At 44.3% G+C, this 18893-nt stretch overlaps 1 protein-coding gene across 1 annotated transcript; it reads right to left on the bottom strand.

Annotated features, from left to right (window-relative positions):
- Positions 1-5495: 5495 nt before the first annotated feature.
- On the bottom strand, positions 5496-8163 carry LOC121532235. Its single transcript, XM_041838056.2, has 4 exons — positions 7805-8163; positions 7532-7625; positions 7128-7215; positions 5496-6869 (listed from the first exon to the last, which is right to left on the bottom strand). The coding sequence occupies exons 1-4, from the start codon at positions 7854-7856 to the stop codon at positions 5937-5939; spliced, it is 1167 nt and encodes a 388-aa protein (XP_041693990.1). The 5' UTR covers positions 7857-8163; the 3' UTR covers positions 5496-5936.
- Between the last annotated feature and the right edge of the window lie 10730 nt (positions 8164-18893).

Consider the following 18893-nt stretch of genomic DNA (forward strand, 5'->3'; position numbering starts at 1 on the left):
CTACTAGCCTATGCCGCGTTCACGTGCTAGTCGGAACTAGGAAACTCAGACATTTCCGAAATGCTAACTGGTTGAACGCGGAACGTGTATAAGTGTGGTGTTGTTGACTAGAACTACAATGAGTTAGCAAGTCTGACATTTTCGAGTTTCCTAGTTCCGACTATCACGTGAAGGCGGCAATAGCATCTCTCCATTGAATACAGGCTGACGTCAACAACCCTTATCGAATATTAAAACATGTTTCAAATAAAGAGATGTATCCACCAATCCAAAGAGAGGAATAGGCGGGAGCTTGACACGTGCCGCTTTGTGGACAACGACTCCCATTGTTAGGACGGAGAGACAAGTATCTTGTCAGTAAATAAATATACTTCGACGTTATGGACGATCTCTGGTGGAATTTGAGGAGTGTCATATATTTCAACGAATATGATTGGTTGTTTCGTGTGTCATAACATGGGGTACAAAAACAACGCACCTGGATCCAAATATTTGTTCATAAATTCTGCAGCAGGTGAAAGTTGACACATCGCCTCTTCGTTGTTTGAGAACAAGCTAGTTTTTACGAAAGTGTTTTTTCTTGCATAATTCGAGGATATGCGTATCTTTTCAACAAAACGAAAACATTTTAACAAAAACATGTTCTATAGTTGTCAATTCGGTTAGCAATACTTATTTCAACAAGGATTAGCTAGCCAATTGACAGAAAGGACCATCCTAAACATAGCTAACTTTTTTTTCCAGGGATATAAAAAAACGGACATTTGGTAACTATGTGTTTTGATGCAATGACTGTTAAAAAGAACCACGAAACATTCAGTCCTTGCTATCGGGTGTCGGTGAAAAAGCCAAGATGTTGCCAGAGAAAGCAAGGTCCTTTGAACAGCAATCTGAAACTTCAGAGACAAAAACTACTTGCCATTAGAGCAATATCACGAAAATACAGGCCAAAGAATCGCCATCACCGAAATGTGTTTATTATTGCGAAATTGGGCTTGCAATGTGGGCCTTTCACTTCGCCCCTTGGACCCATGGCCCCGCATAATACTACCTAATATTTAATGGACATTGTCTACTAGGATATTTTCATTGATTCTGAGAGATTAGTCCATTCTACAGTTAAATCACCCGTGATCATTTTCGGCAAACGTTTTCCTTCTCACTACGTGACATGCATACTTCAGCAAATAATGCGTTTGACTTGTCTTTAGACTTTCAACAGACTTTGAAGATACTTTTGGTCATGTAGTGTATGTGGACACCTGCTCGTCGACCATCTCATTCCAAAATCATGGGCATTAATATGGAGTTTGTCCCCCTTTTCTGCTATAGCAGCCTCCACTCTTCTGGGAAAGCTTTACACTAGATGTTGGAACATTGCTGCAGGGACTTGCTTCCATTCAGCCACAAGAGCATTAGTGAGGTCGGGCAATGATGTTGGGCGATTAGGCCTGGCCCGCAGTCGGCATTCCAATTCATCCCAAAGGCGTTCGATGGGGTTGAGGTCAGGGCTCTGTGCAGGCCAGTCAAGTTCTTCCACAACGATCTCGACAAACCATTTCTGTATGGACCTCGCTTTGTGCACGGGGGCATTGTCATGCTGAAACAGGAAAGGGCCTTCCCCAAACTGTTGCCACAAAGTTGGAAGCACAGAATCGTCTACAATGTCATTGTATGCTGTAGTGTTAAGATTTCTCTTCACTGGAACTAAGGGGCCTAGCCCGAACCATGAAAAACAGCCCCAGACCATTATTCCTTCTCCACCAAACTTTACAGTTGGCACTATGCATTCTGGCAGGTAGCGCTTTCCTGGCACCCGCCAAACCCAGATTCGTCCTTCGGACTGCCAGATGGTGAAGTGTGATTCACCACTCCAGAGAACGCGTTTCCACTGCTCCAGAGTCCAATGGCGGCGAGCTTTACACCACTCCAGCCGACGCTTGGCATTGCGCATGGCGATCGTAGGCTTGCGTGTGGCTGCTCGGCCATGGAAACCCATTAAATGAAGCTCCCGACGAACAGTTCTTGTGCCGACGTTGCCTCCAAAGACAGTTTGGAACTCTGTAGTGAGTTTTGCAACCGAGGACAGGCGATTTTTAAGCGCTATGCACTTCAGCACTTGGCGGTCCCGTTCTGTGAGCTTGTGTGGTGTACCACTTTGCGGCTGAGCCATTGTTGTTCCTAGAGGTTTCCACTTCACAATAACAGCACTTACAGTTGACCGGGGCAGCTGTAGCAGGGCAGAAATTTGATGAACTTGCTTGTTGGAAAGCTGGAATCCTATGACGGTGCCACGTTGAAAGTCACTGAGCTCTTTACTAAGGCCATTCTACTGCCAATGTTTGTCTATGGAGATTGCATGGCTGTGTGCTCGATTTTATACACCTGTCAGCAAAATGTGTGGCTGAAATAGCCAAATCCACTAGTTTGAAGGGGTTTCCACATACTTTTGTATATACAGTTGAAATCGGAAGTTGACATATACATTTAAACTCAGTTTTTCACAATTCCTGACATTTTATCCTAGTAACAATTCCCTGTCTTAGGTCAGTTAGGATCACCACTTTATTTTAAGAATGTGAAATGTCAGAATAATAGTAGAGAGAATGATTTATTTCAGCTTTTATTTCTTTCATCACATTCCCAGTGGGTCAGAAGTTTACATACACTCAATTAGTATTTGGTAGCATTGGCTTTAAATTGTTTAACTTGGGTCAAACGTTTCGGGTAGCCTTCCACAAGCTTCCCACAATAAGTTGGGTGAATTTACCTCCTGACAGAGCTGGTGTAACTGAGTCAGGTTTGTAGGCCTCCTTCCTCGCACACACTTTTTCAGTTCTACCCACACATTTTCTATAGGATTGAGGTCAGGGCTTTGTGATGGCCACTCCAATACCTTGACTTTGTTGTCCTTAAGCCATTTTGCCACAACTTTGGAAGTATGCTTGGGGTCATTGTCCATTTGGAAGACCCATTTGCGACCAAGCTTAACTTCCTGACTGATGTCTTGAGATGTTGCTTCAATATATCCACATAATTTTCCTTCCTCATGATGCCATCTATTTTGTGAAGTGCACCAGTCCCTCCTGCAGCAAAGCACCCCCACAGTATGATGCTGCCACCCCCGTGCTTCACGGTTGGGATGGTGTTCTTTGGCTTGCAAGCAACCACCTTTTGCTCCAACATTGTCATTATGGCCAAACAGTTCTATTATTGTTTCATCAGACCAGAGGACATTTCTCAAAAAAGTATGATCTTTGTCCCATGTGCAGGTCTGGCTTTTTTATGGCGGTTTTGGAGCAGTGGCTTCTTCCTTGCTGAGCGGCCTTTCAGGTTATGTCGATATAGGATTTGTTTTACTGTGGATATATATACTTTTGTACCTGTTTCCTCCAGCATCTTCACAAGGTCCTTTGCTGTTGTTCTGGGATTGATTTGCACTTTTCGCACCAAAGTACGTTCATCTCTAGGAGACAAAACGCGTCTCCTTCCTGAGCGGTATGACGGCTGTGTGGTCCCATAGTGTTTATACTTGCGTACTATTGTTTGTACAGATGAACGGGGTACCTTCAGGTGTTTGGAAATTGCTCCCAAGGATGAACCAGACTTGTGGAGGTCTACAATTTTTTTTCTGAGGTCTTGCCGGATTTCTTTTGATTTTCCCATGATGTCAAGCAAAGAGGCACTGAGTTTGAAGGTAGGCCTTGAAATACATCCACAGGTACACCTCCAATTGACTCAAATGATGTCAATGAGCCTATCAGAAGCTTCTAAAGCCATGACATCATTTTCTGGAATTTTCCAAGCTGTTTTAAAGGCACAGTCAACTTAGTGTATGTACATTTCTGACCCACTGGAATTGTGATACAGTGAATTATAAGTGAAATAATCTGTCTGTAAACAATTGTTGGAAAAATTGCTTGTGTCATGCACAAAGTAGATGTCCTAACCAACTTGCCAAAACTATAGTTTGTTAACAAGACATTTGTGGAGTGGTTGAAAAACAAGTTTTAATGACTCCAACCTAAGTGTATGTAAACTTCCGACTTCAACTGTATAGTGTATGTTCTGTCTCCTCAGTGGATGTTGTTGACCCCCACCCTATGCACTCTCAACTTGACTGGCACACGTTTGAACTTCGCACACACCGACTGCAGGCATCAAGGTGTGCAGAAAACATTGTTTTAGAAAATGACCAACATTTTATAGAGCTCCATCTTTTGTATATTGTATGCTCTTCTCTGTCTGATGACTCCTTCCAAGTGTGTTTATAGTTATTTTGATGTTTGAGAGCTTGTACTGCTTTGCATGGTGGATTATCACATACACATCTCTATTTCCTCTTGGGGGGGAATTTTGAGGTCTTTTGGATTTTCCCTGTCCCACAGCCATGCACCTGTTGCAGCCTGTCAGTAGGTGCGCTTTTTGCTTGGCCTTGCCCCTTGCCGTCAGTCAGTGTCTTCTCTGCCATGTCGATTCACAGTCAGATAAACGTGACACGTTGGATACAGGCATTTCCTCTAATGATCGTCTATGCTATGACAAGGTAGCCCAGATGTTTTGTTTAGGCACATCACTCTTGTGAGGTAATGGCCTAACGTTTTTCCAATTACTTCAGGGTCTCTCAGGCCCTAGTGACCACGACCAACCAATGGACACTCTCTGGCCTGGCAACCAGCTGTCTGTCAAGAAAAGGTCATGAGTGTTGAGTTGACTGGCAGGAAGTAATGTGCGCCTTTTAAAATGCTCACATGTACAAGCCTTTTGCAGGGCCTGTGACACCTTTGGAAGCCTAAAGCCAATGGAATCGTACTGATTTTGCACAAAGCCAATAAGGTGTGACAAGCTCTAATGCGTTTGGTGTTCAGATAACCTCATTACCTTTTTGACTTTATTAAACTTGTAATGCAGTACAATAGTGTCTAAGGAGTTGTCCATTAGGCATAGGTGGAATTCGGCCATTGAAAGAACATTTATGGACTGTCGTTTGAAAGATACTTTTGTGATTATTTATTTCTGCAAATGTTGACTGGATAAATAAATATCTTAAACTGATAACATTCATCTGACTGTCTTTGCAAGATTCAATCACACCTTTTTAAAGTAAATATAATGAAATGACCATAACATTGACATTGTGGCAGTGAGGAAGGCTATGCCACTATATTATAGGTATTATTCCAGGGTCATAGAGGAACATTACATTGTACCAGTTATGTAATAATAATATAATATGCCATTTAGCAGACGCTTTTATCCAAAGCGACTTACAGTCATGCGTGCATACATTTTTTTGTGTATGGGTGGTCCCGGGGTTCGAACCCACTACCTTGGCGTTACAAGCGCCGTGCTCTACCAGCTGAGCTACAGTGGACCACCATGTAAATATAGGCAGTTGAATAGTGCTTATTGTAAAGGACTATATTTACTAACATGGTACAGGGTAATTACATAGTAATGGCAGTATATGACAACTAGAGGAACATAAAACAAACAAAAAAAAAAACTGGCCTTTATTAACAGTATAGCATTACACTGGCACTTTGGCAGGTCAAACAGAACATAAATAATGGCCAAATGCATTTAGAGAACAGACATTCTTGTCATTTCTCGTAGTGTAAACCTATACTTAAATAGTGGATGACATTTAATGGTATACAAGCTACAAAAAAATGAAACAAGCGCAACAAACACCGTAGCGGGTTCTCTTTCCGGGTGAAACCTCACACACTCAAATGCTCATTTCAGCCAGCACCAATTAAATGACTGCACTCCCAGTGTGTGCAGGGAGGATCTGAGAGCCACCACTAGTTAACTTTATGAAAATTATCACAATGATAGGGGGCCTGGTGACATAGAAACCTGTTTATGTCTTGTGCGCACAGTGTCACCTATAGCATCCTTCACCTAGACACTTTTTTAGTTATGGTTAATTTTCACAGCTTATCAACAAGTCTCTCAAATATGGAAAGCAGTCTTTCTCTCTTCTCTATAGTAGATGAGTCCAGCTCTACATCAGCAGAGCCGTTGTTCCTGGAAATCTTGCTTTTCATTAGGGCTTCCTTTTCTTTCTGCAGCTCTGTCCGCTCTCTCTCGATTGACGCCCTATCCCTGTCCAGTATGGCTCGCTCCCGTTCCATTGCCGCTCGCTCCCTATCCATCGCCGCTCTGTCCTTGTCCAGTGACGCTCTGCCTCGCTCAACAGCCACCCTCTCTCTGTTCACCACATCCCTCTCTCTGTCCAGTATTAACCTCTCCCTGTCAAAGTCAGCCTGCTCCCTCTCTAACACTTCTCTCTCCTTCTCCAAATCTGCTATCTGTCGCTCTAGTTCAGCAGTCTCCCTCTCAATGTTCCTGCCAGGATTTCTCACCAACATGGCTCTTCCATCTTCAGCTATGGTCTCTACGTCCTCAGCCATGGTCCTCCCGTACCCACCCACTGGCATCTTGTCAGGCGCGGCCCTCTCGTTCTGAACCCCACCCCTGCCCTCCTCTCGCAGGGCCCTCTCACACTCCACTGCGGCCCTCCGGATCTCCTCTGTAGCTGCGTCTGTGTACGCCACCTGTCCATCTGCTACCGTGCTCGCAGCCCCAACACTCTCCCCCAACTGTGCTTTGGCCCAGAACTCAAAAATGTTTGTCCCCTCACCCCCCTCCGGCCTCATACAAAGTCTCTTGTTGGCTATGGGAGAGGTAGTGGGAGAGGACGCAAATGAAACGTCCCCAACTTCCCCAAAATCAAACAGTGAAGGGTTTAGGATACGGGCAGACCCAGATAGGCGGCCCTCGATGGCATCGTCCATGAGGTGGAACCAACGCCAGGACATTGGATTGACTTTCTCCATGCCAAGAGGAGGGTACTTAAAATCCTACACAGAAAGAGGACAAAGGGTACAATCAGGTTAATGTTCTATTACTTGTCTTTGCAGGATTTGTTCCCAGGCCTTATGGTTATGACACACACTTGATTAAACGCATCATTGAGCCCTTGATTAGTTAAAGGGGTTAGTACTGGGCTGGAATCAAAGCCTGGAATCTGTGTTCAAGAGTGAGTCAAATAAATGAGAATAAATATTGAGTTAGGGCCAAGGGTGTTGCCTGCTCTCACATGCATTCATAATCATTACCTTATATTTCTTTTTAAGGTTTTCCCACTTCTTTTTCAATTGCCCAGTTGTAAGCTTTCCTTCGAGACCCAACTCCACTAACATTGCTCTGCAGAATCAAAGTGAGTTAAGTCAGATATTGATAGGGTTTAATCTTCATTACTTGCTCTTAACAGACTGACTTTCCCATAGGCCTACATGTTTTTCAAATTATATTTTTGTCAGGAAAAGCACATCAGTGATTCAACATTGATTTATCAACAAAACTGATAAAATAGAACATTTTCTCATATCAAATACAGTAAACAAGAGGCATACCAGACAGTTCATTTTGAGGTAGGCCTATAGCTGAAAGCCACAACTAATTGTCATTATCAAAGCCAACAAACATCCACTTTTGTTTTGAGCATCATTGTATCACTCACCTCCAGGCAGGCATGGCAGAGTTTCTCTTCCCAGTGAAGATGGCGTCATTCGTTGCACGCAATTTGATCAATCTGGATATGTCATTTTCCGACACTTATTGGGGAAAAAAATACAACAATGTTAGCATATCCATCAGCAGCACACAAATAACTTTGATAACTTTAACAGACTCCAACTCTGCGACGTCGCAAAATAATAGCCTATGCTTAACATAAACAATTAGGTTAACACAAATGTTTGAAAACGACATTCGTTGTTAGCATAAAACTTACTTTTATAGTTATATTCTGAACCAAAAGGCCTTTTATCCATCGCTTCCATCATGAACAAATACAAGGGTACTAAAATGAAGGGTACACGAAACAAAGCACGTATCTCGTAGTGCACTAGCTAGCAAGAGCAAATATGGCGGCGTCCCTCGATCCCTCGTCGCACCCGCCTAGTTCTCCTTCGTGAAGTGCCCTGTTTATATAATCCACAATAAAGTCCAATAATATACGGGATTTCTTACTATTAATGATTTACTGATATCTGATTACAGTCCGATGTTTAGGACTGATCAAATAAAAAGGAAGGATATATTCATTCCACTAACCCTGGAGGAGTTTTTTTTTACAAGGGCAGTAGGGAGGAAGGCTCCGACGAGAAATAGACGAATTCGATTGGTTAGGTTGTGCGCGATACTGCTTTTAGTATGCTCAGTAGTGAAGGTCCCAAAGGGTAGGCCACTAAAAGCAACTAGGTCACAAAATACTACTAGGCCTACCATCTTTGGTAATGCCATTCAACATATTCTATTTCCAACTAGCCCGAACTGTGTCATTTTGCAATTAAAGTGTGAAACCACACAGAATACAGCAACCCCCCAATTTTGGCCTATGAACTACCCCTAATCACATTTCTGTGTCAACGTTATATAATGCATAGCCTACTATAAAGTAAGCCTAAGCTATGTGCAATAAAAATGCAAAATTCAGATTTTAAAGTAGACTTATATTATATAAAATAGAGCATTACAGAGTCTGATCTAGGACACACTGAACGCTTTGGAGACGTGTGAATTTATCACTGTATAGATTACAATTCTCACTTATAGAAGTTGATTTATGATCTCCACCAAAGGCAGTAAAACCCCATTAAAAATATTCATACATAGCTACTATAAGAACAAGAGAAAGGTAGTGAAAATAGGTATTTAATCGACGTTTATATTCATGAAGGCCCCATCCCCACATGTGCTATTTGTCACCTGGGGTCAAATGGTCCCAAAAAACACAAAAGACTTCCTGAACTCTCTCAAAGGACCTCCCATGTCAAATGGGCAGGTGCGGACAAGTGATTTGGTGGACCCAGGCTGGGACCCCCCCCCCAAATTTATTTATTTATTTATTACCTTTTAATGTCAGTCTGATCCCCCCCTCCCCCAAGAGCTGTTCAGAGCCTGCTCGAAGGATATTGAAAACACAGGCTGAAAAGACTTGAAATTTCCTTCACAAGTAAAGTAGGTCTTTGCATCATCACATAGAAGACAAGGAGGCAGGAAAATAGATAAGTGGAGACAGACTTTTATTATTTTAAATTAATTTGATTTGTTTCATATGATTAATACTATTAATACATATGATATTTATTGTCTGGTCCCCTCTTAGGATCCTCTTAAGTGCTGCTTGGTGTGTGTGTGTGTGTGCCACCTTGTGATTGAGGCTGCTGAGCTTTGCTGCCTGAGTGGTGATCTTCATCAGGTCTGTGTCCTGCAACCAATCAAGATAGACCTGGAGAGAGGGAGACGGCAGAAGGTACTTGACAGGTTAGAAACAGAGATTATTCCCTCCACTTCTGATATTTACCCCTTACGCTTATCTTTCCTCTTATTTTTTTAAATTGTAGTTACCGACAGAGCGATACAGACAGAGAGATACAGAGAGGGCGCTACGGGTGGCAGGTAGCCTAGCAGTTAAGAGCGTTGGCCCAGTAACCGAAAGGCTACTGGTTTGAATCCCCGAACTGACTAGGTGAAAACAAATATAACGTTGTGCCCTTGAGCGAGGCACTTAACCATAATTGTGCCTGTAAGTTGCTCTGGATAAGAGCGTATGTAAATTACAGAGAGATAAGAGAGAGATAGATGCACTCCTGCCATCAAAGAGCGTTGCAAACGCCATGCTCTACCAACTGAGCTACATCCCTGCCGGCTATTCCCTCCCCTACCCTGGACGACGCTGGGCCAATTGTGCGCCGTCACATGGGTCTCCCGGTCACGGCCGGCTAAGACAGAGCCTGGATTCGAACCAGGATCTCTAGTGGCACAGCTAGCACTGCGATGCAGGGCCTTAGACCACTGCGCCACTCAAATGGGAGCCAAAAGGTGAAAACAACTTCTGAAGATGAAATAAGGACTTGAACCCCAGCCCTCTAGTACCTTTGAAGTAGGCAACAACCAGGGCAACCAAGCCAGCACTTCTTCCCAGGGGCTTTGTCAGGATGCGATCCACCTCGCCACCAGTCTGGTTTATTGCGTCAATGGTTGTGCCTGTTTTCAATTGTTCCGCAAGGTGGCGCCAACTCTCCATGTTTTGTAAATACTCAGTACAACGCTCATGTGCTTTCAAATTAGTCCTGATATTCTTCCAGTAACGAAAACCATCACTGCTCAAATTAGTCTATTTTTCTCAAAATTATACAACAAAAACAAAACGCTGCATCAGCTCTACTTGAATACACAAGCCATGGCCGTGTCATTTTTTCTCAGTTTTTCATAATGTTTTCATAGTTGTCACTACTAAATCTTTGAGGGACTGGGTCCCCACTTTGAGGGAATACAATCTCTGATCTGTTTTGGCCCCTTTTTGACAAGATCACAACTCTGTTTGTCAGACAGCGCTTTCGGCCACAATGCTGCATCATCACTTAACCTCTTAAGGATCGGACCCCTTTTTTCAATTTTCGCCTAAAATGACATACCCAAATCTAACTGCCTGTAGCTCAGGACCTGAAGCAAGGATATGCATATTCTTGATACCATTTGAAAGGAAACAAATGTGAAATTAATGTAGGAGAATATAACACATTAGATCTGGTAAAAGATAATACCCCAAAAAAAAATGCGTTTATTTTTATTTTTTATCATCAGCTTTGAAATGCAAGAAAAAGGCCACAATATAATATTGCAGTTTAGGCGCAATCTAGATTTTGGCCACTAGATGGCAGCAGTATGTGCGCAAAGCTTCAGATTGATCCAGGAAAGCATTGCAATACTGGACTATTTTGTATCAAGTCTGCCCAAATGTGCCGAATTGATACATTTTCAAGTACATAACTATAGAGAACATACAAAAATAATATGGTAATACAAAATGTAAGTTTACACACTCCCAGGAATGTCATACGTGATGGATCATTAGCTTATACACTAACTTTCACACTTCTAGATGGCCGGGTGGGGTGGGTGTTGAGCCAGACACAGCAGGGGTTCAAACTGTATAACCCAGTTCCTACATTTGAATATAAAAATGGATTTTATCAAACAAAACTATGCTACATGTTATCCCTTGGACCCTTTGGATGGCAAATCAGAGCAAGATTACTGAATATAAGTACATTATTTACCTTCAGAGGTGAATGTATCAAACCAGTTGCTGTGATACGTTTTTGTTGTTGTTGTGCACTCTCCTCAAACAATAGCACGGTGTAGCTCAGTTGGTAGAGCATGGCGTTTGCAACGCCAGGGTTGTGGGTTTGATTCCCACGGGGGACCAGTATGAAAAAATAAAATAATAATAATGTATGCACTCACTAACTGTAAGTTGCTCTGGATAAGAGCGTCTACTAAAATTTATTTTTTCACTGTAATAGCTACTGTAAATTGGACAGCGCAGTTAGATTAACAAGAATTTAAGCTTTCTGCCCATATAAGACATGTCTATGTCCTGGAAAGTTTGCTGCTACTTACAACAGTCATGCTAATCACATTAGCGCACGTTAGCTCAACCGTCCCGTATACGGGACACCGATCCCGTAGAGGTTAAACACACGTTCTGTAGTAGGTCCACGTGTTGATCTCTTTGTGACTTGAGCAGAGCATGGGTGGACCTGAAGCGGAGATATTTAAATTAAAATGTTTATCCCCTTGATGATGTGAGGCCTGAGGAAGTTGCCTCTTCTGCCTAATGGTAAGTCCACCACTGCGCGTGTGTTAGAATTTGCATATATGTTTGGTACCTATCCATACCTTGTGCTATGAAGAGAACTTTGATGTAATTTATTTGGATGTATGATGTTTCATATATCTCTGTGATAATTTGTGTTTTTCTACAATGAACCTGTATTGTACTCAGGCTACCCCCACAGGTTATCACACTAGTAGGTCTTTGAGGAAGTTGGTTGGTTTGATCTGATTGGATATATTGGTTGGTTTCGGTCTCTGTGGTTGGTCCGCTCTGGTTTCAATAAGTCACACCTCCGGATGGTTATAATAAATGTCCCGTGTAGCTCAGTTGGTAGAGCATGGCACTTGCAACGCCAGGGTTGTGGGTTTGATTCCCATGGGGGGCCAGTATGAAAATGTGTATGTACTCACTAACTGTAAGTCACTCTGAATAAGAGCGTCTGTAAAATAAAGATGAATTTATACTGCAGGGACGACTGACACCTCTAAAAAGTTTCCCCACACGGCCGACATGCAATTCATACCGGTGCGATGGTCACTGACTTAAATTCTAAAGAATTTAGAATGTAAACACTTGTTTCCCAGGTAGCCTAACAAGTAAAGCATCACAAAAGGGATGAAATTTAATTCAAATAACTTTTATTTCCTGAAGGAACTTTATTTGTGGAATTAAATTTAATTGGAATTCAATATTTGTACATTTCCCAGTTAATGGAATTAATACACTTAGTATAAAAATGGACTGAAGGATTTGTTTTAAATCATTTCAACTTGTATTTCTACATTTCAAGTATAGCTATGCAGTCTGAACAGTGACATGATCAGACTGAAAGCCTGAGGGAATAGAATTTGAATTTGGGAATTGTTGGGTACAATATTGAATTGGGAATTTACCTAACATTGCAATTTAGAGGAATTGAATTATCTCTGAACTCAAAGACTGACCTGGAACTCACTCTCTCACTCTCAAAGGTGTGATCTGTGTCATTGCACACAGGAAGTTGATAGGAGGCTATAAAATATACCTACATTAATTTTAGAGACAGTCAATGACTGACCCAGCTAAATGGAGTGCACTTCATATGGTGCTCTACACTGTGAGAACCATATGGTAAAGCTCAATTCTTTGCATATGTATGTACAATATTTCGTTTATCTTCCTTTATGTTTCAGTGCTGAGTCTCCTGGTACACTATAGACTCGCTCAATGTGATGGTTAGTATGTTTCTATACAATTGTCACGATCGTCTGAAGAAGCGGACCAATACGCAGCGCGTTGAACGAACATGACTTTATTAATTAAAGTGCACGAACCAAAACAATAAACACTGACGAAACGTGAAGTCCAACAGTACAAAATACTGAAAACGGAACAATAACCCACAATGCCCACAAGAAAACATACAGAATAAATATGGCTCCCAATCAGAGATAACGAGCCGACAGCTGACACTCGTTACCTCCGATTGGGAGTCATATGACTAATCAACATAAAACCCAAACCTAGAAATGAAACAACTAGATCCCACATAGAAATACACCCAACAGAAAATGACAACCCTGGCTCACAACTAAGAGTCCCGGAGCCAGAACGTCACAGTACCCCCCCCTAAAGGCGCGGACTGCGACCGCGCCTCACAACCCCACAATAGGGGAGGGCTGGGTGGGTGTTGCTCCCCCGGAGGCGGTTCCGGCTCCGGGCTTGACCACCACCCCACTATAGTTACTACCCGCCTTCTTAACCTCCTCCCAATGACCACCCTCCACTTAAACCCACCTGGATTAATGGGCAGCACCGGACTAAGAGGCAGCACCAGGCTAAGGGACAGCACCGGACTAAGGGGCAGCACTGGACTAAGGGGCAGCACTGGACTAAGGGGCAGCACCTGACTAAATGGCGGATCCTGGCTGGCTGGCTCTGGCGGATCCTGGCTGGACGGCTCTGGCGGATCCTGGCTGGACGGCTCTGGCGGATCCTGGCTGGACGGCTCATGGCTGGCTGACGGATCTGGCTGCTCGTGGCTGGCTGACGGATCTGGCTGCTCGTGGCTGGCTGACGGATCTGGCCACTCATGGCTGGCGGAAGGCTCTGGCTGATCCCCGTCTGGCGGAAGACTCTGGCTGCTCCTGTCTGGCGGAAGGCTCTGGCTGATCCGGTCCTGACGGAAGGCTCTGGCTGCTCCTGTCTGGCGGAAGGCACTGGCTGATCCTGTCTGGCGGAAGGCTCTGGCTGATCCTGTCTGGCGGAAGGCTCTGGCTGATCCTGTCTGGCGGAAGGCTCTGGCTGATCCTGTCTGGCGGAAGGCTCTGGCTGATCCTGTCTGGCGGAAGGCTCTGGCTGATCCTGTCTGGCGGAGAGCTCTAGCGGCTCCGGTCTGGCGGACGGCTCTGAAGGCTCATGGCAGACGGGCGGCTTTGCAGGCTCAGTACAGACGGGCAGTTCAGACGGGCGTTGGGCAGACGGACAGTTCAGACGGCGTTGGGCAGACGGGCAGTTCAGACGGCGTTGGGCAGACGGGCAGTTCAGGCGCCGTTGGGCAGACGGGCAGTTCAGACGGCGTTGGGCAGACGGGCAGTTCAGACGGCGTTGGGCAGACGGGCAGTTCAGGCGCCGTTGGGCAGACGGGCAGTTCAGACGGCGTTGGGCAGACGGGCAGTTCAGACGGCGTTGGGCAGACGGACAGTTCAGGCCCCGTTGGGCAGACGGCAGACTCTGGCCGTCTGAGGCGCACCGTAGGCCTGGTGCGTGGTGCCGGAACTGGAGGTACCGGGCTGAGGACACGCATCTCAGGGCTAGTGCGGGGAGAAGCAACAGGGCATGCTTGGCCCTGGGGACGCACCGTAGGCCTGATGCGTGGTGCCGGAACTGGAGGTACCGGGCTGAGGACACGCATCTCAGGGCTAGTGCGGGAAGCAGCAACAGGGCATGCTTGGCCCTGGGGACGCACATAAGGCCTAGTGCGGGGAGCAGCAACAGGGCATGCTGGACCCTGGGGACGCACATAAGGCCTAGTGCGGAGAGCAGGAACAGGCCGGGCTGGGCTGGCGACGCGCACCGTATCTCTGGTGCGAGAGGCCGGAACAGGCCGGGCCGGGCTGGCGAAGCGCACCGTATCCCTGGTGCGTGGAGCAGGAACAGGCCGGGCTGGGCTGGCGACGCGCACCGTATCCCTGGTGCGAGTGGCCGGAACAGGCCGGGCTGGGCTGGCGACGCGCACCGTAGGCTTCGTATGAGGCTCAGGAACAGGCCGGGCTGGGCTGGCGACGCGACACCGTACACTTAGTGCGAGGGGCCGGAACAGGCCGTACCGTACTGGGGACACACACTACTGGCTGTACCTCGGGATTAGGAACGGGCCGGACCGGACTGGTTACACACCCCAGTACCTCTCGCCGTGCCTCTACACCTTCCTTCCCTGCCTTTCCCAGTCGCCCCCTTAACCTGGTAGCCTCCTGAATCCGTCCCTTCTCTGCCTCCCGTCAGCCCCCTTAACCTGGTAGCCTTCTGAAACTGCCTTGTGGCAGCCTCCTGCTGCTCAGTCGCCCAAGCCATGTGCCCCCCAAAAAAACTTTTTGGGGGTTGCCTCTCGTCCTTCAGACAATGGCCCTGCCGATGCCGTTGCTCCTCTCCTGCCAGGTTCTCCCCCTTCATCGCCCTCCGGTACCGGACGGCCTCCTCCTGGGTAATATGTCCCCAGCCGAGGAGGACATCCACCAACGTTCTCTCCTGACCCGGCGCCTCCTCCCATGTCCAGACCCTTTGCTCCTGGACGCGCTGCTTGGTCCTTTTGTGGTGGGTTATTCTGTCACGATCGTCTGAAGAAGCGGACCAATACGCAGCGCGTTGAACGAACATGACTTTATTAATTAAAGTGCACGAACCAAAACAATAAACACTGACGAAACGTGAAGTCCAACAGTACAAAATACTGAAAACGGAACAATAACCCACAATGCCCACAAGAAAACATACAGAATAAATATGGCTCCCAATCAGAGATAACGAGCCGACAGCTGACACTCGTTACCTCCGATTGGGAGTCATATGACTAATCAACATAAAACCCAAACCTAGAAATGAAACAACTAGATCCCACATAGAAATACACCCAACAGAAAATGACAACCCTGGCTCACAACTAAGAGTCCCGGAGCCAGAACGTCACAACAATAATTTGAGTATACAGTTTACCCATTAATTATGCTTAATTTTCACCCCTCATCTTCTCCAAATTTCCTTTTTACTTCTTTCTGAAATTATTTATTATTGCCTCCATCTTTTTCCTTTCAGACAAAATCTATTGGCAACTCTTTACAGTAAGGATACATTCATTAACGTGTTCATGAAGTAGTTAACATGAATACATCAATGAATCCATTTACAAATCATTAATCAATGTTAAATGCATTATTAACAAAGACACTCGCACAAACTACCAGTGTCACCTTTTCTTCTCACTTTACTAATGGCTTATTAATATTAATACATGCATGAATTCATGGTATTTAAGAATTAAATCATTAACTTTTCGGACCCTATAGTAAAGTTGGACATATTCATGCTTTATAAAGCTCTTATCTAAAAAAAGGGGCAGTGCAGTCAAAAACGTGATTTTCCTTTGTTTTATATATATTTCCACACTATGAGGTCGGAATGATACTGTAAAATGGTGAAAATTATATGATAATGCACTTTTAGTGTAAGAGCTGTTTGAAAAGACCACCTGAAATTTCAGCTAGTTTGGCTGGGCACGATTTTTTGACAAATAACTAGAAAGTCATCTTTTGAAAAGTAAGCTGCAGGAAAGAAAGCTAAATGCTTGGAAACTCATTCTAAATGTATAATTTTTCACATAGGATTTACGGTATTTTGCCTGTAAAAACAATTGGCCAATGTTTATATTAACCCCTTACAAACAGGCCCATTTTTACCACATTCTTGCATATGCCTTTTGCCGGCATGCCGGTGATGAGTGGTAGTAGTGGTGTGCAGATGTGGATGGGCATCTATTTGAATAAATCCATTGAATATACACCATCAAAAATAAATCCATTATTAATTATTTTATGCAGGTCCTAAGAAACATTATAAGACTAATCAAATCTATTTTCAAAACAATAGAATGGCATATTTGGAGTTAAATTATGTTACCTCCAAATAAATGAAATCAATAGTTCATTATATTGTTCATTAAACAGACAAGACATACCTACCCCAATCACAGTAAACACACATATATTTTGTAGTAAGAATATAGGCCTAATGGTATATAACAGAATAAAATACAAATAATGTTTTTCCCAAACAACTTGTGTCACGGGAACGTGTGGAACCACTGTCATATAAAAAAGTGATAATTAGAAACAGACCGCAAGCCCACGATTAATTTCTTTACCTCCTTGTCCCCCCCAATTTCATGATAGCTAATTGCGATCGTGTCTCATCGCTGCAACTCCCCAATGGGCTCGGGAGAGGCGAAGGTCGAGTCTTGCGTCCCCCAAAACATGACCCGCCAAACCGCGCTTCTTAACACATGCCTGCTTAACCCGGAAGCCAGCTGCACCAATGTGTTGGAGGAAACACCGTCCAACTGACGACCGAAGTCAGCCTGTAGGCGCCCGGTCCACCACAAGGAGTCGCTAGAGCGCGATGAGCCAAGTAAAGCCCCTCTGGCCAAACCCTCCCCTAACCCAGACGACGCTCTAGTGACCCCTCAAGCACTGCGATGCAGTGCTTTAGACAGCTGCGCCACTTGGGAGGCCCAGCCCATGCTTTTATTTATCCATGTTTAATCTCTTTCCTACCCTCAATTCACCAGCCAGGTCACCCTTGATACAAGTAAGTATTGGACGTCAATCCATGTCTGAGGATGTCAGGAGATGACGTGGAAACAGGGTTTCCGTTAGGAAAATGTGGCACCTGACATTTGACCAGCAACATTTTAATTTACCAGACATTTGAGAAATGTACCAGACCCATATGCATTGAGTGCATAACCTGATTAGGGCGTCCACCCATGGTGCTCAGAATGACAGAAATCACATTTAGAATATGGTAATTCATATTAACAGAACATGTCAGAACAGAACAAGTCGAGGATGCAATGATGTGCAGTCCTTCTTACCGAATTATGATGTGCACTTTGAACATGTTAGAATAACCGTCCACATTTACTTTTCCTCAGCCAACAAGACAAGTAACAAACAGCAAAATCACTAGCCTATGTCAATCTACTATAGTAGAAAAGTTTAGGCTACCTATTCTATTGGTCAGCTTGTCAAGAAAGAAATAGCCTATTTCAAACCAGTAGCGGTGCGTAGGTAAAATTCTCAGTATGGATAATTAAGTAAAAAGTCCAAATCGCTATCGCCATCCATGGCTAATTTAGGAAAGGGCCAATTTTAGCTAGCTAGTTAGTTTAGCTCAATGCGGATCGGCACATTTATTATACTTTTTTTTTATCAAGGGAGGCCAAATGCTCGCTGGCTTCCCTTGCCTTCAATATTACTGGCGGCAACAATGTCATACTCGTTTGGACCAGACAGCATCAGATAGATGGCCTACATGTAGAGAGACAGAGGGGCGCTGTTTCGCTCGCTTGAATGCTTTCTCCTGTTTGATACATTCAGCCTCTTGCGAATTGAAGGAAACTTAAGAAACACAGAGAGACGAAAGATACATTATTTGTTATTTCTTGGTCAATTTGTTTGGGAAGCCTGCCTTCCCTTGGCATCCATGAATACATGCCACTGTTCCAAACAGACTCTGGGACAGTTGTGGGACGATACATCCCAAATTCAAAACCAGTAGACCTAGGCTACATAGAAAAACAACTTTAAAAAGCAATGAGTCTGATGCAACAGATCAGAACATTGAACTTCAAATGTTGATAAACTATTATTATTATAAGCGCAGTAATGCGCATAAGGCAGCAGACAATGCACGACTGTTGGTTCCATACTGCAGTTAGAGGAAAACACCGTTGTCAAAAGGGAGCGGTTTGATGTGACAGAGATTAAAATATCCGTTAGAAATTTAGAAAGAGAGGCTACTTTGAAGCAAGGTAAGACATGCCTCATAATATGTATTAAACGCTCAGGTTTTAAACAATTAAGTATGTTTTCAAAATGCAGACTGCCTCCAGCTCACTGCAAATTGGTGTGTGATGCGCTGATGAAGCCTGCCTTCTGTTGCG

This window comes from Coregonus clupeaformis, chromosome 19, assembly GCF_020615455.1.
Source record: "Coregonus clupeaformis isolate EN_2021a chromosome 19, ASM2061545v1, whole genome shotgun sequence".
Taxonomy (NCBI): domain Eukaryota; kingdom Metazoa; phylum Chordata; class Actinopteri; order Salmoniformes; family Salmonidae; genus Coregonus; species Coregonus clupeaformis.